Genomic DNA, 26540 nt, shown 5'->3' on the forward strand with positions numbered 1-26540 from the left:
CGCCCGCCCAGGGCAGATGGACGAGCCCGGGGTGTTTGTTTAGCTTGGATGAGCGCGGCCAAGGTCCCGCGGCCGCCGGCTTGCCTGGGAAGGGCGGCGGGGGGAGGCTGCGGGGCGGGAAGGGGACTCAGGCCCGGAGGAGGGTTGCAGCTGGACCCAGACTGTCCGCCCATGTAATCGGGGGTCCCGGGCTGGCGGGCGCCCTGCAGGGCCCGGCTCGCAGGGCTGGGAGGGGAGCTCAGCCCTGCTGCCACCCCCCGGCTGGGCAGAGCAGTCGTCCCCAGCCCGCTGCAGCCGCACGACTGATCCCCAGCCAAAAGCCCCCTCCCTGGCTTATCTCCACGGGGACCTATTTTGGGCAGGAATGAGGAAGCTCTTCATTCCCTAGCTAAAAATAGGGACCTTTCTCCATGCTTGGTCGCTGCATTCACACTGGTGAGCGGGGCGGGGAAGGAGGAGAGGGGCGGCAGGAAGCTGGGGCCCCGCGAGCCCCCGTCCCTCGGCCACCCTGCCACGTCCCCCTGGGAACCCCCCGCCCTCGCCCTGGGCACGGCCGCTCCGGCCGCGGTGGCCCCTGGCGGGAAGGCACCCCTCGCACCCATCGAGGAGCTGGGGCAAGGCCGGAGCAGGGAGCCGGGACGCCTGGGTCCCTCCCCACCCGGGCACCCCCCATCCCGGTCCACGGCCTCGCCGGGCATCCTCAGCAGAGGGGGCGGTGGAGAAGGCCCAGCGGTGGGAAGGGGCGGGGGGGGGGATCCTCACGCTGGCCGGTGTGTCCTCCCAAAGCGACTCCAACACCTCCACCTAGTGGCTCCCCGGTGGCAGCGGCCGGGGACATCGCGTCCCCTCGCGTGTCCGCGGCCCGTGGGGCAGCGCAGCGACGCCGGGGAGGGGAGCGGGCGCCGCGGGCGGCACGCACACGCCTCGTTCAGCAGCCCTTTATTGAGGGTTAAAGGAGGAGGGCAGGGAGCGGACCCCGGGGCGCTGCGGGGCACGCCGGACGGAGGGGCAGGCGGAGAAGCTGGGGCGCCCTGCCTGCGCCGTGGGGGGCTGCTGCAGGGCGAGGCGGCTACGGGCAGTAATATACGGCAGCAGCCGGGTGAGCGGGGGTCCCGAGCGCGGGCGTCTCGCCCCGCAGCCGGGTGCCCCAGGTCACGCTTCGCTCTTATACAGCGCTGCTGGAGGGCTCGTCCCCGTCCCCCCCCCCGCCACCTCCCGGGCGGCGGAGGGTCCGTATCCCTGTCGCGCGCCGGGCGGCCGAGCGGCCACAGCAGAGCCGGGGTGGGGAGCCCCGGTGTCCCCCCCCCCGGCTCCAGGAGCCACCTGGCCGGACTCTGCCACCTCTGTGCCCAGGACGGGCGAGGGCCGAGCCGCGGGCTGGGGAAGGGGCGCGCGCCCCGGCCGCAGCCGCCGGCGGGGGCTCAGGCGAAGACGGCGGAGTTTTGCCAGTAGGAGTAGACGAGGAAGCCGGTGAAGGTGCTGTCCGTCTTGACGCTGGCGTAGAAGCCGATGTAGTCCCCGACGCCCACCTGCACCCACACCTCGTCCTCGGGCTCCAGGCGGACCAGGGTGCCCCCCGAGAGCGAGGTGGGCTTGGGCCAGTTCCCGTAGTACTGGAAGAAGGAGGCCACGGACTTGCCGTTCTTCATGATGTCGAACTGGAGGCTGGCGCGGTAGACGGTGGCGTGGACGGCGAAGTAGTAGAGGCCGGGCACCTCGCAGGTGAACTTGCCCGTGGCGGGGTCGTAGTGGCCCTGCTCGTTGATGAGCACCACGTCGAAGCGGATGGGCTGGTCGGCCAGCGGCGGGCTGCGCGACTCGGAGCGCTTGGCGCTGAAGGCCGAGCGGGGGGCCACCGCGCACTCGCCCTGCGCCCCCTTCTCGCCGTGCACGCCGTCCACGCCGGGGCTGCCCACGTCCCCACGGGGGCCGGGGGGTCCTGGGGCGAGGAGGCGGGGGGGGAGCGTCACCGCCGAGCCGGCAGCACGGCCCCCTTCCCAGCGTGCTCCCCCAGCCCAAGAGCCCAGCTGCGGCCTGGCCCGGGGGCGCAGGAGCATTTGGGGAAGCCCTCTGCGTGCCAAAGCCACGTAACCCACGCGGTGTCTCCAGCAAGGGGGGTCACGAGCCTCCATGATACCTACCACGAGCAGTGCTCTGGCGGGGAAAGGGGCAAAAGCCGAAGGGAGCCAGGGGCGTCCCTGGTGCTAACTGGGGAACGTGGTGGGAACGGCAAAACGGGGAGGGTAGGAGAAACCCCAGAGAGAGGAGGATGTGCAGCCGTATTTGGGGAGGGCTCGCTGGGCCCTCGGCCACCTCCTAAAGCGGGAGGTGGAAGAGCGGGACGGCAGACGGGGATGGGGAGCAACGCAGCTTTGCCAGCAGTGGGGAGCTGCTGCCCGCGGCAGGGTTTCTGCCGGCAGGACCGGAGGGAGGCAGCGGCGTGAAAGGGGCACCTGCGTGGGAAGTAGGGCCCCAGAGCTTGGATTTGCTCCCATTGTGTCACTGCACACGTCTAGCATGCGCCAGCACCCCGGCAGAGTTCCCCCTCCCGAGCCCGGACATCTCCTTCCTTACCAGGAGGGCCCATCTCGCCCTTCTCGCCCGGCATGCCCATCGCCCCGTCCCGGCCGTCTCGTCCGTCTCTGCCTGGCAGCCCTTGGCCCCCGTGCAGGCCCGGCGTCCCCGGGATGCCCGGCTGCCCCGAGCACAGCCTGGGGATCTTGTTGTCTTCGATCTGGGAAGAGCTGGCGATGAGCCCGATGAGGAAGAGGAGGAAGAGCTGCTTCATCTCGTCAGCCGTGGAAGGGCTGGAAGGAGGGCAGAGAGGGGTAAGAGCACCGCAGACCCCCATGAGGAGGGCTGGGAAAGGGGCTGGCGGTGCCTGGCAGGGTCCGGCTACACCAGCATACGGCTCCCTCCCTTCTTTTCCCCTTGCCTTTCGGCGTCTCCCCACCCAGGATGCACCTGCCACAGCATCTCCTGGCTCTGCCTGTGCTGTGACACCGTCCTGCATCCCTCCCGGTCATCCTGCATCCCTTCTGGCCATCCTGCATGCTGCCAGGCTATCCTGCACCCCACAGGGCTGTCCTGCACCCCATGGGGCTGTCCTGCACCCCACGGGGCTGCCCTGCCGCAGGCCGGCTCCCAGGAGACAAGCGCAGGGCGCACGACGGTGCACACACGCACCCTCGCCGGGGCGTGCGAGGCCTCTGAGCCGCGGCGGGCGGTTGTGGCATGCGTGGCAAGCTGTCAGGTCTGCGTGCCTGTCGGGGGGGGGGGTGGCTGTTTGGGGTGCGGGCGGTTGGCCTGCGGGAGGGCTGCGGGGGTGCCCGTGCGCGTCGGGGCGCCGGCGGGAGGAGGGCTCGGGGCCGGCTGCGCAGCGGGGAGGGCCGGGGCGGCGCGTCGGGACGGGGGGGGGTTGTTTGCGGCCGGGCGGCAGCACCGGGCTGCATCGCGGCCCCGCTCTTGGCAGCATCGCTGCCCGCTGCCGGCGCCTCTCCTGCACAGCCGGCGGCGCGGCGGCTCCCGGGGCGCAGCTGTCTGCGGCCGGAGCATCCCCCAGCACGCGGGCTGCGTCGCACCGGGCTGCCCCCGGTGCCGGCGACCACCCTGCCGCACAAGTCCTTGCCCCGCCGGCGGGGACGGACCCGAGCGCCCGGGCTGCCGCTGGCCCCCTCCCCAAGGCCTTGCCCCAGCACGGCTGCTCTCTTCCCCCTCCCGCAGCGGCGGCGGATCCAGCAAAGAGGAAAAGGAGGATTACAGCGTCTCTCCTCGGCTCAGGCGCTGGAGCCGGGACCCCAGCTGCCCCCGGGCCCCCGGCGCGGAGCGGACGGAGCCGCTTTGCCCCACTCACTGCGATCCCCGTTCCTCCTGCCCCGGCGGCTCGCTCCTCTCTGGCTGGGAAGGGCTCGCGGCTCTTCCTGAGCGCCCCGCTCTGACGAAGGCCCTGGGAAAGGCAGCCTCTCCACCCCCCCTCCTCCTCGTGTCTCTCCTCCCAAACTCCAAAGGAAATCAGAGGCCTTGGGAGCCAAAAGCTACAAGACAAGGGGAAAAAGAAAAATAATCCCGTGGTGTCAGAAGTGCTGTAACCAGGGGGAGGGAGAGCCAGACAAACAGGCCGGCAGAGGGAGGGAAGCCGTCGGATGAAAAACACCTCTGCTAGACACATCGGGGCACCCGGCGGGAGGATGCAGGGAGGGGGGACGGGAAAAAACAGAGGCGACGGAGCAGAAGAGGGAGAAGAGCAAGCGAGAGGGGGGGAAACGCAGCAAACGCAGACAACAGCGAGGAGGGAGAGGCGCGTGCTGCTCTCTGCGCCGCTGGCACGCCGCTGTGCCCCGGCCGGGGGCGCGCGCCCCTCTGCACGGACGCACACTCACGGTGCTGCACCCAGGCACGGGCGCTGCTGGAGGACCCCGCCAGCACCGCTCCCCCACCCCATTTATACCCCCGGGCCCCGCAGCTGCCCCCCTGCTCCCTGCGCGCTGCCTGGGCGGCACCTCGGCCACGGCCGGGGCGGTTTGGGCATGGCCAGGCCGGTGATGCAAGAGGGGGATCCGGGGTCGGGGGTCCGGAGCGGGGCCCGGGGGGCTGAGCAGGCAGCACGGTGCCAGGCAGCAGCAGGCGGAGGCGGGCGCAAGCAGAGCAGCGCCGCGGCCGTGCCAGGAGGCAGGGCCGGCCCTAGAGGGGCCGCGGGGCACGCGGCAGGGCTGGGACCGTGCCGGGCTTTTGCAGGCGCTCCCAGCTCGCCTTCAACTCGTTCCAGCGCCGAGTGCGTCCAAGGGACACGGGCAGGCGGTGGGGTTTCCTGCGGCCAAGGGGAGTCCCCCTTTCCTGCAGCCGGCTCTGCAAGCAGCTGGGATGTGCAGGGAGCGCAGGGGCAGGATGGGCTCGAGCCCTCTGTGCCCAGCCTGGGGAACGGCTGCGCCATGCTGCCTGCCAGGGCAGAGCGCTGGTGTCCCCAGCCGGCTCCTTTTCCTGCTAAGCTCAGCTGTGCTCAGCCAGGCAAGAGAGTTTCCCACGGGGCCGGGGGCAGGAGGAGGGCAGCGGGAACCGAGCCCGCGTCGCTGGCCGTCTCCCTGCACGGGGTGTTTGCCGCGGTGCGGGTGACGTTGCCTGCTGGCCCTGCTGCCCCGGATGCCCGGGGCCACACTGGGCGCTGGCACAGAGCTGCCTGGCTCCTCTCTCCCAAGGTGCGAAGGGGCTGTTGTTTTTGGCCAGCTGGGTGGTGATTTGTGGCCGCGGGGCGTTACCGGGCCCGTGGCCAGCAGGGCTGCCTGGTGCCAGCAGGGCCAGCCCAGCCAGCAGCAGGGCCACGGCCTGCGCCCGGGCAGGACCCTCTCCCGGCGCTGCTGGGCCACCACCCGGACCCGCTGCCAGCCCCACGCACCCCTCTGGGCGCTGCAGGCCCCCCCAGCCCATCTGCGGCACAGCCAGCGCCGTGGCCTGTCCCAACCCCACAGCCAGGGCTGTCCCCCAGTGCCCCACTATTGCTGCCCAGAGACCACCCCCCCACCCCAGCCCTGGCTTCCCTACCTTGGCCTCAGCCTCAGTTTCCGCACTCGGACCCCACAGGACCCCCACACAGACCCTGCTCAAATGAGCTGCCAGACCCACCGGGTTTGTCAACTGCTCACACGGTTTATTCTGCTGGCTCCGGGGCTGGGGCACACGGGCAGCCCTGGCCCGTCTCCCTCCCGGAGCCTGGCTCACCCTGGGCCCAGCTTTGCTGCGTCTGGGGACAGGTGGCATCTGCCAGGCCCTGCCTAAGGGCAGTGGGAAAGAGGCCAGGCAGAGCCCGGAGAGGCCGGGAGAAGGGAACGGGCTGGAAACTGCACCCAGCTCTTGCCAACGGGTGCTGCGCAGGGGGCTGCCTGTTTGCCACGGGAGGAGGGTGGGAGCGTTTCGGGGGGCAGGAGGCAGCTCTGGGCAGCCTGCCTCGGCCCCTGCTCCTCTCCTCTTGCTGCGTCAGGGCTGGAAGCACTCCACGGGGTCGCTGGAGTCGGGCAGGATGTTGCAGTTGATGGGCCAGAGGATGCCGAGGAGGCCGAGCGACTGCTGGCACCGCTGCTCGGCGGCCAGGCACACGGCCCGGCAGGGCTGCAGGACGCCGCCGTCCGGCGTGCACTTGGGCACGAAGAGGCTGCAGATGAGGGGGCGGAGGTGCTGGTAGCAGGCGAGCTCCATGAGGGTCTGTGGGAGAGCGGCGGTGAGGCCGGCGGGGCAGCCGGGCCCCATGCCCGGCCCGCGGCCGCCTCACCTGGTAGTCCTGCAGCACCTCGGCGGCTCCCGCCTGGTCGGGGATGGCCAGCCAGATGTTGGGGAAGGAGGTGGTGTTGTAGCTCAGCCCCAGGCACATCTCCACTTGCAGGGGCTCGCAGACGGACCCTGCCATGGCGAGAGGTGTTTCACTCCTCGTAGCGGGAGCGATGCCCGCCAGATGTGCTGCTGGCAGATGTTAACCACGGCTGGGGTAGCCAGCGGGTCCCCCGGGGCCGGGTGAGCGCAGAGGGAGCTGCAAGCCCTGGGCTTGGCCCGGCAAGGACCCAGGAGCGCCTCTGCACCACCGCTGCCTCCCCCAGCGAGCAGCCAGGTTCGTCCCAGCTTTGGTGCAAAACAGGCCGGGTGCAACGCGGGGCTGCGGACGGGCAACCCCGGGGCCGCGGGGGCACCCTGCCGCCGTGCGCTGGTGACCTGCCCGGCCGCCCCGGCCGCTGGCACCCACCGAAGGCCGGGTAGGACACGCTGGTGCAGTTCAGCTCGTCGGTGCCGTCGGGGCAGTCGTGCCAGCCATCACAGACGGACTCCAGCGCCCGGCACTCGCCGTTCCCGCAGGAAAACTCCGCCGGGCTGCAGGTCCCTGCCAGGAGAGAGGGGCCGGTGCGGCGCCCGGCGCGGCCATGGCCGAGAGCGGCGTTAGCCTGTCCCCCTGCTAACCACCCGCTCCCCATAGCCACCAGCTCAGGCCCAGCTTCGGGGGGTCCCACGTTCCCCCGGGGGTGATGGAGCCTGTCTGGGTGCGGGCGTGCGGAGGCTGCGCGACAGGGCAGCCGTGCCGGCTGTGTCCCCCATGGCAAGGATCAGGGCATTTCGGGCGGGAAGGGAGCTCCGGAGGTCTCTACCCCAACCTGCTGCTCGAAGCAGGACCAGCTCTGGGCTCAGGCCGCGTCGCCCGGGGCTGAAAACCTGCAAGGACGGAGACTGCCCAACCTCCCTGGGCAACCTGCGCCCCTGCTCGGCTACCTACTCTCCGTGGCGTTGCGGGCTTGGTAGGTGGCGAAGAACCCGTCGTCCGCCACTCCCTCGTCCGCCACGAAGAGGACGGTCATGACGTGGCGCGAGGAGGTCAGGGCGGGCGGCAGCTGGTGGCCGCAGAACCTGCAGGGGACGGGGAGCGAGCCGCGGCTCAGGGTGGGGGCCAGCGGCGCCCCGAGGCTGCCTGGCCGCCCTCTGGTAGCCCCTCTGCGCCGGCCTGCCCCGTGCCTCAGTTTCCCCGGCTGCGCACTCGGCGCTGCGCCCGTACCTGCCCAGGAGGCTGGGGGCCCCCGTGCCCGCGCTGTCGTGCACCTCCACGAAGTCGAAGCTGCAGTCCTCGTGCGGCTCCAGGCTGAAGTTGTGGAAGTGCAGGTCGATGACGTGGCCCAGGGGCACCGAGATCTGCCAGAGACAGAGCTGCAGGGCAGGGGGCAGCCCGCGACACCCGTGAAGCCGGGCAGGGGCTCCCCCAGCCCCCCCACCCTGCCTCTCGGTCCCCTCTCCTCCTAGCCCTGCCCTCACCCTTCTCCTCCTCCCGCCTCAGCCCCTGCCGGCAGCCGCGCTCCCACCTGCTGGTGCGGGTACGGCTGGGGATGGCTCGGGGTGGAGAAATGCCCCTCCAAGGCGGTCAGCGGCCCCCCGCACTCTGGGGGGGGACATGCACGCAGGGTCACCCTCTGCCCTGCGCCCTTTCCTGTCGCCCCATCTCCCCTGCTACCCCATGCTGTGCCGGGGTACAGAGGGCGAGGGGTGCAGAGGGGCAGGGGGTGCAGGGGCAAGGGTTGCAGGGGGTGTGGGTTGCAAGGGTGAGGGATGCAGGAAGCGAAGGGTGCAGGGGGTGCAGGGGGTGCAGGGGGTGCAGGGAGCGAAGGGTGCAGGGGGTGCAGGGGGTGCAGGAGGCAAGGGGTGCAGGGAGTGCAGGATACAGGGGCGAGGGGTGCAGGGGGTGCAGGATACAGGGGGTGAAGGATGCAGGGGCAAGGGGTGCAGGGGGTGCGGGATGCAGGGGGTGCGGGCAGCCCACCTTTGTGCTTCAGGCTGCAGTTGGCCTCGTCGCTCCTGTCGGCGCAGTCGTGGAAGCCGTCGCAGACGAAGCCTGGCTGGAGGCAGAGCCCCCGGTCGCAGAAGTGCTCGTCCCAGGCGCAGCTCTCTGGGGGCACAGGCACGCAGACTGCCACCGGCGCCCCTTCCCCGCCGCGATGCTGGACCCCAGCGCCCCGGGGACCCCCTCGGGGGCACTCACTCTCGCTGGGGGCCACGGCACGGTAGCGGGCGCTAAAGCCCGGGGCGCCCACGCTGCCGTCGGAGACGAAGGTGACCCGCAGGTGGTTGGAGTCGGTGTGGAAGGTCGGCGGGGCCACGTTGCCGCAAAACCTGCGTGCACGGGCAGGGGTGACGCCATACGCACCCCGGGGGGATGCAACCCGGTCCTCTCCGCTCCTCCAGCCTCAACCTACCTGGCCGTGCCGCCCCGGGCCGGGGCCGGATCGGTGCCGCCGGCCGCCGGCTCCTCGTAGAGCTCCAGGCGGTCGAAGAGGCAGGACGCGGTGCCCTCCACGCTGAACGCCTCCATCCTCAGCTGGATGGCCAGGCCCCGGCCCACCTCGATGCGCCAGACGCAGAGGGCGTTGGGCGGGTAGGGGGCCGGGTAGTTGGGCGAGCTGAAGGTGCCCTCGGCGCCCCGCAGGGTCCCGCCGCAAGCTGCGCGAGCGGCACGGCCCGGGGGTGAGCAGGCGCCCGGAGGGGGCCCGCGTCGCCCCTCCCCGCGCCGGCCACTTACCCGGCGTCGGCGTGCCGGCCACGGGGGGCTGGCTCTGGGTGGGGGTGGCCGCGGTTTCGGGGGCCGGGGGGTCCCTGCGGGCGGGCGCCGCGGTGGCGTTGGCAGCGCCGCGGGCGGGCAGGGCTGCGGCCGGGGAGCCGGGCGGCTGCGGGGACTTCAGCTCTGCTGCCGGGGCAGAGCCGCCGCCGGCGTTTAGGGACCCCAGCGGCCCCGCCGCGCGCTCCCGCCTTGCCCCGCTGAGCCCCACGAGTGCACAAATCCTGGGGGTGGGGGGTCTCACACCACCACCCACCTGCCAGAGCCCGTGCAGACCCCAGGGCATCCCATAGGGACCCGTGACCTTGCCAGATCCCAGGGTGGTGTTGACCGCCCTCAGTCCCGCACAGCTCCCGGGACACCCTGCCTGGCCGTGCCCTCGCTGCCCCACACCCCGTGCACGGCTCAGCCCCCCCTGCCCACGTGCCCCCCTCCACCTCGGAGCTGCACCACGTCCCCCATCCCTGCCACGGCCCTCCGGACCTGCCCGCCCGGGCACTCACGGTGGATGACGATGCCCAGCAGGAGGGCGATGAGGAAGAGGAGCAGGGCGCTCATCAGAGCCACGCAGAGCCAGGTGAACCTGCAGTCGGCCCGGTACTGCCAGCCCGCCTGGCCCCAGAGCTGCCGGCCTGCGAGAGGGTGGGCAAAGCGGGCAGAGACGGCGGTGCGGCTGGGCCGTGCCCCGGACCCCGCCACCTGCCTGCGTGGCCAGCTGAGCCCAGGCTGGGCACGTCTCCAGGGTGCTGGTGGGGCCCCTAAGCTGCCCCACGGGTGCCCCTGCGGCCCCCAGGACCTGCTGGCCCCATGCCCGGTGTGGACCCGGGCACGAACCCCCAAAGCCGGTACCGAGGCTGTGGCGGGGCGACGCCGGGCTGGCGCCGTCCTCCCCGTCGGGCAGGCGGTCGGCGGACGACGCTGCCTGGGTCTCCTCGCCCTCGAAGACGGGGTTGCAGAACTCGGTCTGCAGGAGAGCGCCGTGGGTGCCGGGGACCCCCGGGGGGACCCGCTGCGGGACCCGGGGCTGTGCCAGCCCGCCCCCGCCCTACCTTGCTGCAGTCCAGCGCCTCGGGGCACAGCGTGATTTCGGTGAAGTCCCTCATGGCAGCAGGCGAGTCCCGGCACAGCCTGGTTAAAAGCCTTCCCGGTGCAATCTGCCCTCCAGCACGGCCACCTGCCTCGCCATCCCGTCCTCCCCAGGCGCCACCACGGGCCCCGTCGCCATCGGCCCCGGGGGGTCTGCTCCACGCCGGCTGGGGTCCCTGTGCCAGGGGAGGGATGCAGGAGGCTCTGGCTGTGCCTACGCGCCCGGCCGCCCCTGCCTGCCCGGGGACCCAACGGCCATGCCCGTGGCGCCAGCGGGCAGCCCTGGAGGAGGCAAGCGGCTCCGGTCCCCTCCGCCGGCCCCTTCCCGCATCGCCCCCTTAATCCAACTCAGCTGAGGATGCCGAGGTCAGACCCTGGCACGGAGAACCAGCGTCTTAAAGGGGAAGGCATGCTCACACCGGCCGCGCCGGGAGCCGCGCGGGGCGGCCGCGTGGGGCAGGGGCCAGCGGGGGGCCCGGGGGGGCTGCAGAGGGCGAGCGCTCTCCTCCGCGCTACCTTTCCAAGGTGTGCTTATGGACGCAGAGGCCCAAGGGACCCGGGCACCCGGGGGAGCGCTGGGCAGGCCCGCGGGCGGACGGAGGGGCCGTGGGTTTGCTCGGTGCGCTCAGCCTCCCCGCCGGAGCGCGGCTGTTTTGGGGAGCCGGGGCCGGACCTGTCCCCGCTTCCCTCGTGTCTCCCCGCACGGGAGGGGGCTGCCCAGCCGCCCGCATTCCTGCTGCTCCTTAATGCCTCGGCGCCCGGCCCCGTCCCTAAGCGGGGGAGAAAGGGGCCATTGTTCAGGGGCTTTGGGGGGGCAGAGCGCTGGGCAGCCGGAGGAGAGGGACCTGCCATCACATCTCCCCGGCTCCGGCAAGCCCCGGAGCGCTGCCGCTCGAGGGCCTCGGCGGGAGCTGGCCCCGTGCCCCTGCCGGCCCTGCGTCTGCCAGGCTGCTCCGGCCCCGGCGGAGTTACAGCCCTGCCTCGTGCCTCGGTTTCCCTCCTGCCGCCGGAGCCGCAGGCTCTGCCCGCCCGGAGACAAGCACAGCCACGCAACGCTCTGTTCAAGCTGAAATTTATTCCTGCACGAGTCTCCCTTGTACGAGACGCTTCCTGCCCATCTTGCTTACACAGTAAACAAGCCCCCTGCCCAACAGGCGCGCTGCCCCGGGCGGGCAGCTGCTCCGGCCCCGGCGCCCGCCGGCACGCCGCCGGCTGCACGGGATGCTCGCGGCGGGCAGAGCAGCCGGGCGGTCGCCGCGGGGCCAAGCAGGACGGGTGGCTGGGGCGCACGCAGCTGCCTCGCAGGCTGGCTGTGGGGTCGGGCCCGTCTCCCCCTCCTCTGCACCTCGGCCAGGGCGGGACGGGGAGGAGAATAAATTAGAGAAAAGGCTAAAAAGGCCACTGGCGTTTGCGAGCTGGAGGGCAGAGCGGTGGGGCCGGTGGGGCCGGGCATCCCCGGGCATCCAGGGGGCTCAGGACCGCGAGGAGGAGAAAGCCCCGGGGCGGACGGTCCCTGAACGCCGCTGCCCCCCTCTCCCTCTCCTCCGCCAGGACGGACGCCGCTGGGCAGCCCCGCTCCCCTAAATGGTTTAAGGCACCGTCGTATGAGGAGGCAGGTAAAACCCACCCGAAGCACGGCCCGGCACAAGTCCCCGGAGAGCCGGGAAGCGGAGGGGCACCTCAGGGGTTGAGAAAAGTCCGTTATAAATACAAATAAACTCCAGAAAATGTTTTTTTACCCACCTCTCCCCCCCCCCCCCAACCACCTCCTCTCTGAGAGTCTGGGCCCGAGCTCAGGCGGCTCCGAGGAGCGCGCGCGGGGCAGGCAGCCGGCGGGCCGGGATGCAGACGACTCCTTCGCCAGGCGGTGCGGTCCCTCCGGGGCGGCCGAGGGCACGGGCAGCGCCAGGAGGCCCCGAGGTGGGAGGGAGATGCTCCCGGTGGCGAGCAGACGTCCTAGCCGAGTCGGCGAGGCCGGTGGCCCCGCGCCTGCCCAGTCCCCTGCTCAGGATTTTTATTACACGCGAAGAAAAAGAAAAGGAAAAAAAAAAAAAAAAGGGGGGGGAAAAAAAAAAACCCAAACCCAACCCCAAAGTCCAAACCAAACGCCAGCGACCAGGAGGCGCCTGAGTTGCCCGGGCCCTGCCCTGCCGTGGGCTGCTCTCCTCGGTTCGGCGCCGGCGTCCCCGTCCCCGGGCCTTCGCTCCCGGGCCGCCTCCGGCTTCTCGGCCGCAGCCCCGTCGCTCTCTCCCCTCTGCACCTCCTGCAGCCGGAGGAGGACGGGCTGCGAGGGGCGGCGCGGGGCGCCCGGGCGGGCAGGGCCGGCTACATGCGGGACGACGGGCTGGCCAGCTCGTAGAAGAGCAGGTAGGCGTCGCTGCTGCGGACGTGGCTGGACGACATGGGGGTGACGCTGCGGAGACGGGGAGACGGGCCGTGAGGGCCGGGGAGCAGCGCCGGGCGCCGGGGCGCCCCAAGCAGGGGGCTGTCTGCCCTGCGCAGCCCCGCGCGCGGCCTCACCGGGAGTCGTTGAAGCTGTGCCACTCGCTGGAGAGGGGGCTCTTGCAGTAGGCGGTGTAGTGTCCCCCCATGGTGGTGCCGGTGTGGTTGGAGACCGCGTAGAGGTTGTAAACGGTGTGGTCTGCAGGGTGCGAGGGCCACGCTCAGCGGGGGTCCCCCCGCGCCCCTCCGCGGGGTCCAGGAGGGACCCCGGCCACCCCGCAGGTCTCGTCCCCGCCGTGCCCCGTCTCCCCGCCGCGCGCTGGCTGGCATCCCCCGGGGACGGCTCTACCGAGGGGTGTCCCCTCCCCTCCGCACCGGGGGAGACCCCAGCGCCGGGCGGGAGCCGTGCCCGGCCCCCCGCCGCCGGCCCCAGCACTCACTGCAGCTCTGCGAGGCAAACTCCCGGAGGTCCAGGTCCTTCAGCTGGAAGTTGACGAAGGTGGTGAGCTTGCTCGTCCGTATCCTGGCCTCTGAGAAGCGCTTCAGGTCTGGGGGCGGGCGTCAAGGAGCCAGGGAGCCACGGGGACCCGGACGCAGCGGGGCGCCGGCCCCCCCCGACCCCCCCAGCACCACCTGCCCCGGCCCCGCGCCCCGGCCTGAAGGATACGAAGTACCAGGATCTTGGGGAACTTCTGGATGCTGAATTTCTTTGTGCACCTTGTCCTGGCTTTGCAGCGACAACACGTCTGAGGGAGATAAACCACGTGAGCGGGGGGCCAGGGAACAGGCCAGCCGCACGGACCCCCAGCCCAGGAGGAAGGTGGCAGTGGAGCGGGGGGTGGGCCCAGCCTGGGCCAAGGCAAGCCCTCCCGTCCCCGTGCCCCGTACCGGTTTCTCATCCCCGTCTAGCACGTCCTCTTTGGTGAAGAGCCGTAGGCAGTCCATGAGGGTCACCTCGCCGTAGCCCTTCTGCGGGAGCACAGAGCCGGGTCAGGGGCAGGGTGCGCGGGGCATGGGGGACAGCGGGGAGACGGGGAGACGGGGCCACCCTACCTTGGGGATGGGCAGGGACAGGTCCCAGAAGGGGTCGAAGGCTGTGGAGCAGTAGCCGCATTCGCTGCAGGTCAGTGAGCTCTTCAGCTGCCCGACGAAGAGGTCTAGTGGGGATGGGACAAGGAGGGGTGAGACACCCCCGGCTCCCGCTGCGGTCCCCAGCCCAGCCCTGCCCTCCTTCCCTGCCGGTCCGCTTTCCTTCCCGGGCCCGGCGCTCACCCCCGATCCGGCTGTCTTCTCTCTCCTGGTACCTCCTCCACATCTGGCGGCTCTTCTCATCGTCACTGCGGGACATGGCGAGACGGAGGGGCGATGAGCGCTGGCCTGGGGAGCCACCGGGTCCCCAAAGAGACCCAGGGGCGCAACCGCGGTCCCTGGGCCTGGCTTGCAGGCGGCGCGTTCGTCCGTGGGGACGGCCGGCACCCGCCTCCCGCCCCGCTCCCAGCCCGCCGCTTACGGGAGGTGGTCGAGGGTGTCGGTGCTGGCCCGCGGCCGCACCAGCACGCGGTTCACCTCGCTGTGCAGCCCGTCGAGGAGGAAGCGCAGGAACTCCTGGGCGTCCTGCTGGCTGCGGGGCACACGGGGCACGGCGGGTGAGCGGCTGCGGGCGGCTCAGCCCCTCACCCTGCCGCCCCGCCGGCCCCGGGCGCCCCGGGGGTCCTTACTTGTAGCCGACGAAGCGGGGGGCGTATCTCTGGATCTGTGTCTTGAACTCGGAGGGGCTCACGCAGTCGTTGGGAGACGAGGTCCAGAGCAGCTGGATCAGCTTCGCAAACTCTGCGGGCAGAGGGGCCGGTCAGCAGCGCGGCAGTCCCGGGCGCCCCGGCTGCCTCCCCAGTCCTCGCCGGGGCTGGGCAAGGCTGGGGGCGAGCGAGGACCTCGAGGCGGGGGTCCCCGAGGAGATGGGGTGCGCGGGGACGGCAGGAGGGCAGGCGGCGGCGCGGGCGGGCGGGCGGGCGGCGGTTACCTGACATGAGCGCGGTGCGCATGCGGCTGCTGTTGTTGAGGTCCCGCAGGTACTGGTTCTGCAGGCAGTAATCCCGCAGCTCCTTGGTGTTGCTCAGGCACTGCAGGATGGAGTTCATGAAGCACTGGGGGAGGCAGAAAGGAAAACCATGGCAACGGGAGGCAGCGGGAGGCAGCGGCGGCGGGGGGACGCCGGGGCAGGCGGGCACCGGGGCGGGTGGGCAGAGGACGGGGACGAAGCAGTGCGGGGCGCAGGGTCCCCTCCCTACCTGCCCGGCTGCAAGGGGAGCAGCGGTGCGGGCAGCCGGGGCACTTTCCCGCGGGGGCGAGAGCGCAGGGACGCTGGCGGGGCGAGGGGACGGGTTGGGGGCTCCCGCTGCCGCTCCCGGAGAGCAGCGCGCGCCGGGGGCGAGCACTCACCGTGTTGCCGAGGTTGCGCAGGCCGGTCAGCCCCTGCACCGCCTTGGAGCTCTGCAGAGAGAGGGAGCAGGGGGTGAGACGGGGTCCAGCCCGCCCGGGGCGGCTGCTCCCCCGGGGCCGCGCTGCGGCACGGGGCGTCCGCGGTGCCGACGCTTGCCGCGCTGCCGGCTCCCGCTGCACCAGTTGCACTGCGGAGCCTGGCTGGGCGCCCAGCCGCGGCCGGCCTGCCCCGTCCCGCGGGCCAGTTTGGCGCGGCTCAGCTGCCCGTCCTGGGACAGCACGCGGGGCTCAAAGTCCTTCCCGCCCGGCTGTGCTGCTGCCCCTTGCCCCGTGCTACAGCTGGGGCCGGCCGCCCCCGGCTGCCTCCCCGGCAGCGCCAGCCTTGGGCTCCGGGACGCCCCTTGCCCACGGCACGGCGGCGGGACGTGCGCAGTGCCCCGCTGCCGCCCGCGGCCGCCCGCGCTTCCTGCACCCGCGTGCAGCCCGGACTTCGGCATGGCCCTTTGGCGGGCTAAAGTCCAGCCGGCAAAGCGCGAGCCGAGCCTTGCGGCAGCCGGTTGGCGTCGGCGTGCCGGGCCCCGGGCGCCCGGGCTCTGCTCCCCGCCGTGCCCTCCCCGCCGGCCCGTGCGTGTGCGATGGGGGGGACCTCGCGGTCCCCAGGCCGCTCCGCCAGCCGGGCAGGCTCTCGGCCAGCGCAGAGACGGACGCGGGCAGCTGCACGTGCTGGGCAGCATCGCCGCTCTTTGCTGGGGAGAGCGAGACTGCCGGCGGGGGGGTGGGTTTGGGAGGCTGCGGCGTTGCTCACCCTCGCCCGGCGCGGGGGAACAGGTGCCGGCAGAGACGAGCGGCGGGAACCCAGGCGTCCGGCTCCCAGCCAGGAGGGGACCGGTGCGGCAAACTTCCCCACAGCCGCGCCAAGAAGTGGGGCACGGGCAGCCGACGTGGTTTGCGGGGTCAACCCGGGGACCGTGCCCCCCACGCTCGACCAGGGATTAATGAACCTCAGGCAAATGCCCTGGCTGCCAACCCCAGGCATGAGGAGGAGGAGGAGGAGGAGGAGGAGGAGGAGAGGAGGGAAGGGGGCCCAGCAGCTCCGAAATAGCAGCAGCTGGTGTGTGTGTGGGAGGTGCTGAGCACCCAGCCCTGATAGCAGCCCAAAATAACCCAGATACAGTTACACGCGCTCCTTAGCGACGGCGCAGGCATCACTCCCTGGCGGGGGGACCGGGACGCAGAGGGGAACCCCATCGCCCTGCCCAGGGGCACGCGGCTCTGCCGGACAAGCCGGGTGTCCTGCACGGGTGCACGTTCCCCTCGCAGCACCCGGCACCCCCAGCCCCGGCCGGGCTGCACCCAGGGGCGTCCTGACGCTGCTGGGCAGAGCCGGAGCCGGCCGCCGGCGCTCCGCGCTGCCGGGCGCCGAGCATCCCTGCTGCTCGCCCCGGGAGCACCCCAGCCGCGATGCTGCTTGCCCTGTCGCCCTGGTTGGGAGAGGAGGAACCTGAGCGCCCGCCGGCGTGGGTGCTGGCTTGCCCACACTCCTCCAGGCCAGGACCTGGGCTACCTTCCCCTGCCCGCCGGCAGCCCCAGGGCAGAGCCTGGGTCAGCAGGGGACTGGGGGACACCTCGCAGCGCGGCACAGGCCTGTCTGCACCAAGGTCTTATTTTCCCCACGGTTTTCCCTCCCCTCAGTGACTCAACTCCAGCTAATCCCCCCCGCTCGTCCGGGGCTTTATCTAGGACACGGCGCTGCTCAGAGACAGCGGAGGAGAGCTGGCTCACGCGGCGGTGGCTGGGGAGTCCCTGAGGCTGCACTGCAGGAGGGGGACGGGGGACAGGGGGCAGGATTCACACCGTACTGCTTTTGGGGTCTGCACGCCAAGCTCCCATCCACGCAGCGGGAGAGCCGGAGCTGCCGGGTTTACATAAGTGCTGGGATCCTGCTCCGCCTGCCCCCGGCCCTTCTCCCCGTCTCCGCGGGCGCTGTGGCTCTAGGCCGGGCCGGACCCATCCCGGTGACGCCGTGCAGAGGGGCTAGCTTGGCCCCGCGAGTCTCCTCCTTGCAAAGGGCAGGACACCGGGGCACAGGGACTTGGCCAAGGTCACTGCAGGGGCAGGGCTGGCACAAGGATCCCGGAGCGCCCACAGCAGCTTTCACCTGCTCTCCGCGCCCCCCGCTCCAGCCCTCGGCCCTGCCTGCCGCCCCGGCGGCTCCCAGACCCCCGGGAGCTCCGGCGCCCGGGGGGCGACGCGGCAGGACCCCGGCCGGAGCATGTCCCCGCTCCGCGGGGTGCCGCGAGCGCAGGCTCCCTTGCCCACCTTGCCTGTTGCTCTCCTGAGCGTTGCCCCGGGGCACCTCTGCCCCACGGCCAGCGGGGACGGGCGCCCATGCCAGCAACCCCCGTCCCACAGCAAGGAGACCCCCGAGGAGGAGCCGGGGCTGTGGGGCGCCCCGGCCTCCCCGGCGTGGGCAGAGGCGGCCCCATCTCCGAGCCCCCGGCCCTGCGCCCCAGCCGGGGACGGGGGGCTCGGTGGGCGCGCGCGGGGCTCGTACCTTGGTCTTGTTGAGGACCAGCCCAACGAAGGTGGAGACCAGCAAGGACCCCGGCATGGAGGCGCGGGGGCGCAGGTCCTTGTGAAGGTCGGGGAGCGCCGGGGGCTCCTCGGGCAGCGTCACCGTGTAGGAGTCCCTCATGATGCCCCTCGCAGGTGCTCAGGCGAGACGAGCCGGTGAGGGCCGGTGCAGCCGGCCGGATGCCCGGGGACCCCTCGCCTCGGCCAGGCCACGTCGGGGACGCGGGGTCGGGGATCTGGCCTTGCCGGTGCTGGCGGGCACCGCCGGCCGGCCGTGCCCGGGTGACTGCGATGCCGATGCCGGCTCTGGGGCTGACGGCACCTGAGCGGCTCTGACATCAAATGGGTGGAGAGGCGGCGAGCAGGGCTCCGTGACGGCCAGCCCCCGCCGGCACCGCGTGGTACAGGGAGGCCGGGAAGCCAGGGGGGCCCGCGAGGGGCGGCCGTGCCCGGGGCCCGGGGGCTAAGCGAGGCCTCCGCCGCGTCCGGAGGAAACAGGCGCAGCATCCCAGCGCAGCCCTCTCCCCCTCTCCGTCCTCCCCGCTGCCCCTCCGCGGCGCTGCAGGGCCGCGAGCTCCGGGGAGCGATGCTCCCTGCTTGCTGGGCTCCCTCCACCCGGCTGCCGGCACCAGACCAATATCAGGGGGGCAGGAGGGTTTTTACCCTAAGGACCAAGGGGGGGGGCAGCCCCCCCCCGCTTGCCTGGGCACCCCCCATGCCCAGCGCCGGTGCCCCGGGGCCGGCGGATGGGCACCCGCTCCCCAGCATCGGGCAGGCTCTGCAACCCCTGCAGCGAGAGGCGCTGACTCCCGGGGTAGGGCTGTGTCGGGGGACTGAGCACCAGCAGACAGCGCGCAGTCCTTGAGGGGAGGCATTTCAGTGTCTTGGTTCATGTGCTGGGGCAAAACTGCCCCAAAGCCCGACGCGGGGCAAAGGGACCCCTCTGCTCTCCCAGCAAGGAGCAGGGCATCAGCTCCCGCCTGCCCTCCGAGCACGGGGGAAACTGAGGCACGGAGCGGGCCGGGCTCAGGCTCTGCTCCTGCAGCAAGGGCACACGCGGAGGCTGGCGGAGAGCCCGGGTGTCCTGCGTCCCAGCCCTGCGTCTCCCTCTGCTTCACCCCTCTGACCGCAGCAGGGTGAGCAGCGACTGAGGCTTGCAGCTGCGTGCGTGCGTGCGCCCAGGTGCCTTTGCCGCCCGCTCAGGGAAATTTCCACGGGCAGCCAAGGCAGGGAGAGCGCGGCCGGGCGGCTCGGAGGACAGCCCGAGCCGCCTGCCCGAGCAGGGCTGAGGGCTGATGGGGGACCCCCGTGGAGGATGCTCTGCTCCCGTGCCAGCCCCCCGCAGCCGGAGTCGGCGGCTGCTGTTTGAATCCTACTTGCTGCGGATGCAGCCTCTCCTGTCCGCGGAGCGAGCCCCGGCACAGCCGGCGGAGGGGCTGCCTACGGCGAGGGGAGGGGAGGGAGACTATTTTTGGCACCAATAAAAATATCCGAGGAGGCATCTTGCAGCGTTACTCATCTGCAGGGCCGGGGCTTTTTGCATCACAACAGGATGGTTGTCGTAATCCCCGCTTGTGTGTGCGCGTATATGTGTATATATATACACACCCTGCGGAGTGTACAGTGTACACACGCAGGGACACAGTGTGCACACGGGGGTTCACACCCCGCCAACTGCACGGGTGCCCCGCAACGCGCTCGCACACACCCCCTGGGTGTCACAGCCGTGGGGCCAAGGCACAGCCCCCCGCTGCGGGCGTACCCGTCGGGGGGCAAGCGCGGGCCCCACTGCACGGCCTGCTGCACGTCCCGGGCCGGCGCTCTTGCCGCCCAGCCCTGCAGATGGGTGGGTGCCCTCCGAGGCAGGATCTGCCCCAGGTACCCGGCCCACCCCGAGCGGCGCGCGGAGCTGCCGGAGCAACCCGCTCCCCGGGGGATGCACTGTGCTGGCTTAGCCGGTTTCACGGCAAGCGGGGGGGAATCCCGCAGCGTGGGATGCAGGGCATCCCGTGATGAACCTCCTGGCCTGGGGACATCAAGCACCAAGGACCAAATTCCCCTCCAGCCAGAGCGGCGCATGGGCTCTCCGGGCAAGGCTGGAGCCGGAGAGCGAAGGGGAGCCACGGCTAGACAGCATTGCTCAGCACCAGCTGCCTGTCCTCAGGTGTCCCCTCCACAGCGGTGACCTTCTGCCACGGGGAAAAGGTTGCCACGGGCCTGACGGGCACCGCAAAGGCAGGCAGGGCAGGGGCTGGCTGCAGGCCAGAGCTGTCAGCTGCTCAGGATGGGATTGCAGAGAGCTGCCGGCGGTTTTGCGGGTGGCTTTGGCCTTCTGACCCTATGTTCACCCAGGGCGGTTAATGGGGCGGCACAGCTCCGGCTCTGCCCCCTTCCTGCCAGCCTGCCCTTCCTGGGAGCCCGCAGAGGCGGGCAGCTCGGGAGGCACCGGCACTCGTGACAGCTACACACACCTCCTCTCGCCCTGCGGGCTGGTAAACTGAGGCACGAAGTGACGGTGCTGATAGGGACAAACGCGGGTGCCCTCGCCTTCCAGGTACGAACTCCTCTGGCTGGATTGACGTTGCGCCAAGGCAGGAGGCGGCAGGGGAGAAGGGAGCTGGGCCAGCTCGGGCGATGCCCCGGCTCCAACGGCAGCGGGTGCTGCTGGCCCTGCCCCAGCGCCTGCGTAATGGGGCAGAACCGATGGCAGTGCTGGGGCCGTAACACGCGCTCCCTTCCTGCCCCCCGGCTTGTTTCCAGCGCCTGGCACAACCGTGGGCCCTTGCAGTCTGTTCTACAAGCGGGTGCATTCACTTCCCGGCTTGGAAAAGCCGGGGTGGGGAGAAGAGCACACGAGTGGAAATTAGCAGGGGAGCCCATTAAAAGCCCCCAGGCAACCTAACATGGTGTCACCGATCCAGGCTCCCCGCCTGCCCGGCACCCTGTGCCAGCCGCCAGCAGCCACCCGGCAGCCCTGGCTGGGAACCCCCCAGGGTGCGTTTGTATGCAGACCTGCCGGGCCACGGTTTGGGGTAGCACAGCCCCGAGGGTCCCAGCAGACACAGGCTTGCACCCCCATTGCACCCAGCTGCAGGGCACAGAGGTGCTGCATACCCCTACGTTGCCCCTGCCTGTCCCCAGCGCCTGCGTGACCCAGGCGGGTGTCTACCATAGCCGAGGACCGGGAAGCGAGGAGGCAGCTCTGCCAGGAGTCAAACGAGCAGCTCCGGAGGGGCGGGCGGGAGCCCTTCCCCTGGAGACGAGGATGCCAGGGCAGGAGCTGCACGGAGGGAGACAGCCTGGAGGCTGCTTCCATGGCCTTTTCCCCGTGCCCTTGGCACAGGGAGGGATGCAGGGGCGCTGGCTGAGCTTTCTCAGGGCCACTTTCCCTCCAGCACGGGAAGAGCCTCCTGTCCTGCCCACGGGGAAGAGGAACCCGCAGCTCTTCTCTGCCCAAGCAGCAGCGAAGGTGGGATGGAGCTGCAGGGGAGCAGCGGGCAGGTCAGTCCCTGCCCCGGGGGGACCGACCTCTGCCACAGCACGAAGAAACGTCGACTGCAGAGACAGAGGGAGACGACGCGGGCAGGGCCTGACCGGATCTTGGAAGGAAACCTGAGTGGAAAATTACCAGCCTGCTCCTGTGTGCTCCCGAGATGGGCTGCGTGCGTGATGCCGGCTCCCAGCCTGGGCTGGGGCTCTGGGGATGGCACAGCACTGATTTATACCTGGGGCACCGAGCGCTCTGCCACCACTTGTGATGCTGCACAGAGCGTCACAGCTGTGGAAAAACTGCTCCGTCCCTGGCACGTGGCCAACACTGTGGCCGCGGACCCTGGGGCTGCTCCGACTCCGGCTGCTACAGCCCGCGCGGAGCAGTGCGCTGCCTGCTCGGGGCTGGGGCTGGATGCTCTGAGACAGTCGGGGCAGGCGGTATCTGGGATGGGGAGTTTGCAGGGCACCGGTGAGAAACCTGAGCAGCAGCTGGGCACTGAGTCCCCGTCGCAGCATGAGCACCAGCCCAACCAGCCTTCCCAGCTGGGTGTCTCCAGCAGCCGGGGGTGCCCGCCCTGGTTATGCCAGCTGGGCCGCTCTAGCAGGGATGACAGTGTGACAGCACAAAATGCCTCCTGCCCAGCCTCATCCCTGGCTGTTGGGCAGAGCCTGCTGCAGCGGAGGAGAGGGCCAGATGCAGAGCGGGTCCTGGGCCGGGGCCTGCCAGGCAGCAGGTAGGGGGGCGCGTGCGCACAGCCAGCTGCACGGGGACGCAGCTCCGGCGCGCAGGCTCAGCCGTGCGTGGATGTGTGTGCGCCCGTGCGGGTCTGCGTGCACGGGGCTGTGAGCTGGCCCGCCGGCGCCGGCACCGGCTGGCACGCGCACGGGCATGCCAGTGCACGGACGTGCCTGGCGGCGAGGGGTGCGGGGGGGGGCCAGGTGAGGTGCAGGCGGCCGGCAGCGCGTCCCCGCCGAGGACACCTGCCCGGCCGGCCGGTCCGGCTGGCTCAGCACCACTCAGCAGCTCTGGCCCAGGACTGCTGCGCAATCAAAGGCGGCATGAAGGAAAGGTCAGCACCATCGCTGCATGGCGCAGCTGGGGAAACTGAGGCACGGAGCAACGCAGGGAGAGCCCCAGGGAGTGCGCACAGGGTCCCTCACCTCTCAGCACATGCCGACACGGACCGCGTAGCCCGAAACCCCCCGGCTTCGCCCCCCTGCTCCCGACAAGCAGCACGTACCGTGGGGTCCCAGGCAGGCGTGCTGCAGTAGCCGTCGCTCCTCTCGCAGGGCTGGCCGGCGTAGCGGGCGGCCGAGGAAGGCACGGCGGGGCTGTGCGAGTCGGCGGGGAGGCCGCCACGGCCGCTTTTCCTCCCGTAGGTCTCCAGGTAGTCGTGGACGTAGTCGGAGCGCACGGCCGCCTGGTAGAGGGTGCAGAGCTCCTGGCGGGTGCGGGCGGCCGGCGGGCCGTGGGTGGGCGCGTAGCCGCTGTCCGAGGCGTGCAGCCCCGAAAACTCCCGCGCCAGGTCCGAGTGGCTGGTGGATTTCCGGCGGCTGAGGGGCGCCGGGGCGGGCGCGTAGCCCGGGGGGCTGCCAGGGGGCCCCGCCAAGGCATAGCACGCGCCGCCGCTCAGCCCCCCGCCGCCGGGCGGCCGGGGCTGGCTGCGGATGTACGCGGGGCTCAGGCGGACGCCGGAGTCGGGGTACAGGGCAAGGCGGCCGGCGTCGTAGCCGCTGGTGGGGGACAGCCCCGCGTGGTGGTAGCGGGGGGAGGCCAGGTAGCTGGCGGAGGGGCTGGTTTTGAAGCCGATTTTGTCCCTGTCGGCGTAGGACGTGGCCAAGGTGGAGCCATAGGAGGAGGAGTAGGAGCTGTAAGCGGCGGGCACCTTGCCGTAGGTGGTCTCGGCGTAGCGGGACGCGTCGACGTACCGCTTCAGGGTGGAGGAGAGCTGGGACATGCTGCAGGCTGGGGCTCAGCAGGCGCCGCTGGAGGCATCGACTGCAAGAGAAGAGGTGTCCCCGCTACCTCCTGCAAACGGCAGGCAGCTCCCGGGCCACGGTCACGGCGGTCCTCGCTCGCCCCCCGCCCGCGGCCCTCCCCGGCCCCTGGACGCCCCCCGCGCCGGGGGCCCGGCAGCCCGCCCCGCGGCCCTGCCGCCTGCCTCCCTTCGACACCTCGGGCCGAGGCGAACCCTCGTGGCCAGGCAGCTGCCGTGGCCCCCGCCAGCCGGGCAGCCCCTAAGGGTGGGTGGCAGCCCAGCTCGGACCCCGCAGCACCCGCCGGCTTCTCCCCAGCCGGCAGGAGAGGGGCAAAGCGGGGGCAGGTAGGCATGCAGGAGCCTGCAGCGAACTGGGAGCCAGCCCCGAGCTCTGCAAACACGGAGGGGTAGAGCAGGGGGAGAGGGGGGGCTGGTGGGGAAGCCCCCCGCCCCGGGATGGGGGAAAGAGGGGCTCCGCCTGCCCCTGCTCGCAGCCCCACGAGGCAGGGGGGCAGCAAGCTCCCCTGGGGCTGCCCCGGGCGCCAGGGCGCACGGCCGGCCGGGGACAACCCCCCAGCCCGCCAACGAGGGCTGTCCGGAGCCGATGGCTCCGGCACCGATGCTCTCGGGGCAGGGGCAGGTGGCGGGTCCCCTACCTGTCCCGGGGGCTGGGGCTGGCACCGGGGCGGGCAGGCAGCCCCAGCCGGGCTCCCCCGGGTACCCGGCGTCCCGTCCCTGGCAGGACGGTGGCTCCTGCGGCTCGGAGAGTCTCCAGTCACCAGGGAGATGACCCTGATTCAGAGCGTTTTTCCCAGCCCAGCCTGGGCGGGCTCTGGCCCGGGCTGGCCCCGCTCCAAGCGTCAGCCGCCCTGGGGGGGGACGGAGCCGGGCACCCTGCCCTGCCTTGCCCTGCCCGGCCCTCTCGCAGCCCCCGGCGGCCCGCGGGGCGCAGCCAGCCGTGGGGACCGGCACCGCGCGCCTGGTGCAAGGGAAGGAGCCGCCGCAAAACCACTCCCTGCCCGAGCCTGGGAGGGACCCCGGCGTCCTGCCCAGGGTGAGACCCCCGGAGACCCCAGGCAAGCGCTGGCTGCAGCCCTTACCCCGACGGGACCCCCCGTGGGTGCCGCCCCAGGGTGCCTGCCCCTGCCCTGGGCACGGGGAGCGCGTGCCCTGCATTTTCCACTGGCGGCCGGGTGAAACCGATCCGCGTGAAACCGGAGTCGGCGGCGGGGAGGGCTGCGCTGCGCCTCGCGGCCGGGCGCCCGCGGAGGGGGCTGCGGCCCTCAGCTCCCGTGGGCCCCCCCCCCCGTCCCTGCTCACCCCGGCGCGGAGGTGGCCCCGGCGGTGCTTTAGCAAACTGTGGTGAGGAGCGCGGTCCGGCCGCCGTGGCCTCCTGGCCGCCAGCCCAGCTTTGTGGCCGGCCGGCCGCGTCCCGGTTGCTGTTGTTATTGCTGTCCCACAGCGGAGAGGAAACTGCTCGCAAGCAAGAGCAAGCTGGAGCGCACAGACCTGTTTGGGAACGGAGGGGTGAATAATCCGCTTCCAGGCAAATACTCCGGCGAAACACCCGGCGCTTCCCTGCCAGGCCCTGGCCGCCCTTGCCAGCGCTGGGAGGGCCCAGGAGCTGCTTTGCCAGCTGGGATTCGGTACGCGCAGTGGGGAACTGCGCTGGGAGGGACACGGCGCCCTCGGCTCCCCCAAAACCCTCCTGGCCGGGGCAGGGAGCAGCCGAGCACCGAGAGGCTCCGCGCGCCGCCCCGCTCCCGGTGCGCCCGGCCGAGGCGCCACGGCCCCGGGCTCGGGACGGACGCCTGGGTGCCGGCACAGCCCTGCCCGCAGCAGCCTGTCCTACCCCCGCCACCCAGCCTGGCTGGCTGCTCTGAGACCCGTCGTGCCCCCGCCACCGCCGGCAGCGCCTCGCCCGGGTACCCAGCCGCCGGGAGAGACGCTCGCCCCGGCGCCCAGCGCGGCAGGTGCTTTCTGGCAGCGGGACGGGGCAGCAGACCGGGGGGCAAGCCCGCGGCGGGGTGTGGGGCCGGCAGCGGGAACGGCGCCCGCGTGCGGGTGCTAAACCCGTCGGCGTTATAGGACGGGAGCGATCTTACCGTGTGGGACCGCCGCCGTCTACCACGACCGCCTGCCCCGCGCGGTGCCCGCCTCACGCCGTGCCGGGCGCCAGGGCTGCCGGAGACGGGGAGCGTGCCATGAGCCGGAGGAGCTGAGGGGGTGTGAGAAAACCCCGGTTCCTCCCATTGCTTCCTGGCCCGCGTGGCCCCTCCCTGCCCACAATAACGCTGAGCTTTCCTCCCGCCTGGCACAGCCCCGGGGCCGGCACCGCTGACTCAGGCCTCCCGCACCCTCATTATCCTCCTTGGGCGTCCGGCGAAGCTGAGGCACAGGAACGTCCGGTCCGTCATCACACGGCCGGGCGGCACAGCGGGGCCCAGGAGTCCGGGCGCCGCAGGGGCTGCTCTCCCTGCTGGGGAAGCCTCCCCCAGCCTCCGGCGCCAGCCTCCAGCTCTGGCCGGCCTTCCCGAGGGACGGCAGCAACGGGAAAACTCCAGGCTGGGATAACATCGGGGCAAAGCCTTCACCCCGGAGGCAGAGGAGCGGGGAAGGATGCTGCCCGGACACCCTGCGCCCTCCCCAGCCACTGTCCTCCACCCAGGACCTCGAGCCCCTGGCCCTGGCCAAGGCCGTGACCCCTCCGCGGCCCGTGAAGGACCCGGGCAGGCTCAGCTTACACAGCCCCGGCTGGGTCCAAGGGGTTACAGCACAGCTGCTCCTCGCTTACGCAGGCTTGGAGCTGTGTCTGCCCCCCCGAGACACGATGTCCCAGCCTGGAGGTTACTCGGGGAGCAATCTCTGGGACGGCGGGGGCAGAGGGGACGGCCCTGCGTGGCTTGGGGTGGAGGGGCCCCACATGCACGTCCCGATGGTGCCGTAGGGGTCAGGGCAGCCCCCGGCCCGTTCCCCAGGGGGATGAGGCCAGGCACAGCTGCGTTTCCCGCGGGGAAGGGTAGCCCCGAGCAGCCCCGGCTGCAATGTGCTCCAGCGGGTTTGCTCCCGCGAGAGGCCTGCGTCACCCGCGCGAAGCCCTTCGGCAGCAGATAAAGAGACCTCAGAGCCCTGGGGCGCTGCCGGCAGCCCTGCTCCAGCCCCGGCGTCCAGCGCACGGGTGCCACCGCGGCTGCGGAGCTCCCCCGTGCCGCTGGCGCTCGCCCCCAAGGCTAAGGCACCCGACAGGGTCACGGGTGCTGCCGGGGATGAGCCCAGCCAAGGCCCTTCCTGCAGCAAAGGCATCCCCTAGCAGGCACAGGGCCTGAGAACCTGCCAGCTCGTTTCACGTGCTGGCTGGGAGTCATTGGCCGGGATTCGCGCTGTGCCGCTGACGCATACCCACCTGGCTGCAAAACCTGCTGCTCATCCCTCCTGCTGGGCCACCCCCCCAGGCAGTA

General features: G+C 71.8%; 3 protein-coding genes across 7 annotated transcripts; all 3 read right to left on the reverse strand.

Annotated features, from left to right (window-relative positions):
- Positions 1 to 922: 922 nt before the first annotated feature.
- C1QTNF5 (C1q and TNF related 5) lies at positions 923 to 4014 on the reverse strand. 2 transcript variants are annotated; one of them, XM_068916690.1, is made up of 3 exons: positions 3854 to 4014; positions 2575 to 2807; positions 923 to 1939 (listed from the first exon to the last, which is right to left on the reverse strand). In XM_068916690.1, exons 2-3 carry the CDS (start codon positions 2786 to 2788, stop codon positions 1422 to 1424), a joined length of 732 nt encoding a protein of 243 aa, XP_068772791.1. In that variant the 5' UTR covers positions 2789 to 2807; positions 3854 to 4014; the 3' UTR covers positions 923 to 1421. The 2 variants fall into 2 exon arrangements, with proteins under 2 accessions (XP_068772791.1, XP_068772792.1); XM_068916691.1 differs by having other exon boundaries at positions 3761 to 3871.
- Positions 4015 to 5629: 1615 nt separating this feature from the next.
- Positions 5630 to 10292, reverse strand: MFRP (membrane frizzled-related protein). 2 transcript variants are annotated; one of them, XM_068916828.1, is made up of 13 exons: positions 10120 to 10292; positions 9920 to 10034; positions 9574 to 9702; positions 9035 to 9196; positions 8712 to 8955; positions 8498 to 8628; positions 8279 to 8404; positions 7824 to 7900; positions 7523 to 7656; positions 7247 to 7377; positions 6725 to 6859; positions 6260 to 6387; positions 5630 to 6192 (listed from the first exon to the last, which is right to left on the reverse strand). In XM_068916828.1, exons 1-13 carry the CDS (start codon positions 10171 to 10173, stop codon positions 5968 to 5970), a joined length of 1791 nt encoding a protein of 596 aa, XP_068772929.1. In that variant the 5' UTR covers positions 10174 to 10292; the 3' UTR covers positions 5630 to 5967. The 2 variants fall into 2 exon arrangements, with proteins under 2 accessions (XP_068772929.1, XP_068772928.1); XM_068916827.1 differs by having other exon boundaries at positions 7523 to 7671.
- Positions 10293 to 11212: 920 nt separating this feature from the next.
- On the reverse strand, positions 11213 to 25300 carry USP2 (ubiquitin specific peptidase 2). Of its 3 annotated transcripts, XM_068916898.1 has the most exons (14): positions 25188 to 25300; positions 24403 to 24591; positions 22345 to 23102; positions 15038 to 15088; positions 14619 to 14742; positions 14317 to 14428; positions 14109 to 14219; positions 13871 to 13935; positions 13652 to 13755; positions 13487 to 13567; positions 13266 to 13344; positions 13039 to 13146; positions 12677 to 12797; positions 11213 to 12569 (listed from the first exon to the last, which is right to left on the reverse strand). In XM_068916898.1, the coding sequence occupies exons 3-14, from the start codon at positions 23059 to 23061 to the stop codon at positions 12482 to 12484; spliced, it is 1761 nt and encodes a 586-aa protein (XP_068772999.1). In that variant the 5' UTR covers positions 23062 to 23102; positions 24403 to 24591; positions 25188 to 25300; the 3' UTR covers positions 11213 to 12481. The 3 variants fall into 3 exon arrangements, with proteins under 3 accessions (XP_068772999.1, XP_068773000.1, XP_068773001.1); XM_068916899.1 differs by lacking the exons at positions 24403 to 24591; positions 25188 to 25300 and adding an exon at positions 23739 to 23802; XM_068916900.1 differs by lacking the exons at positions 22345 to 23102; positions 24403 to 24591; positions 25188 to 25300 and adding an exon at positions 17592 to 17951.
- Between the last annotated feature and the right edge of the window lie 1240 nt (positions 25301 to 26540).

Source organism: Struthio camelus, chromosome 22, assembly GCF_040807025.1.
Source record: "Struthio camelus isolate bStrCam1 chromosome 22, bStrCam1.hap1, whole genome shotgun sequence".
NCBI classification, from domain to species: Eukaryota; Metazoa; Chordata; class Aves; order Struthioniformes; family Struthionidae; genus Struthio; species Struthio camelus.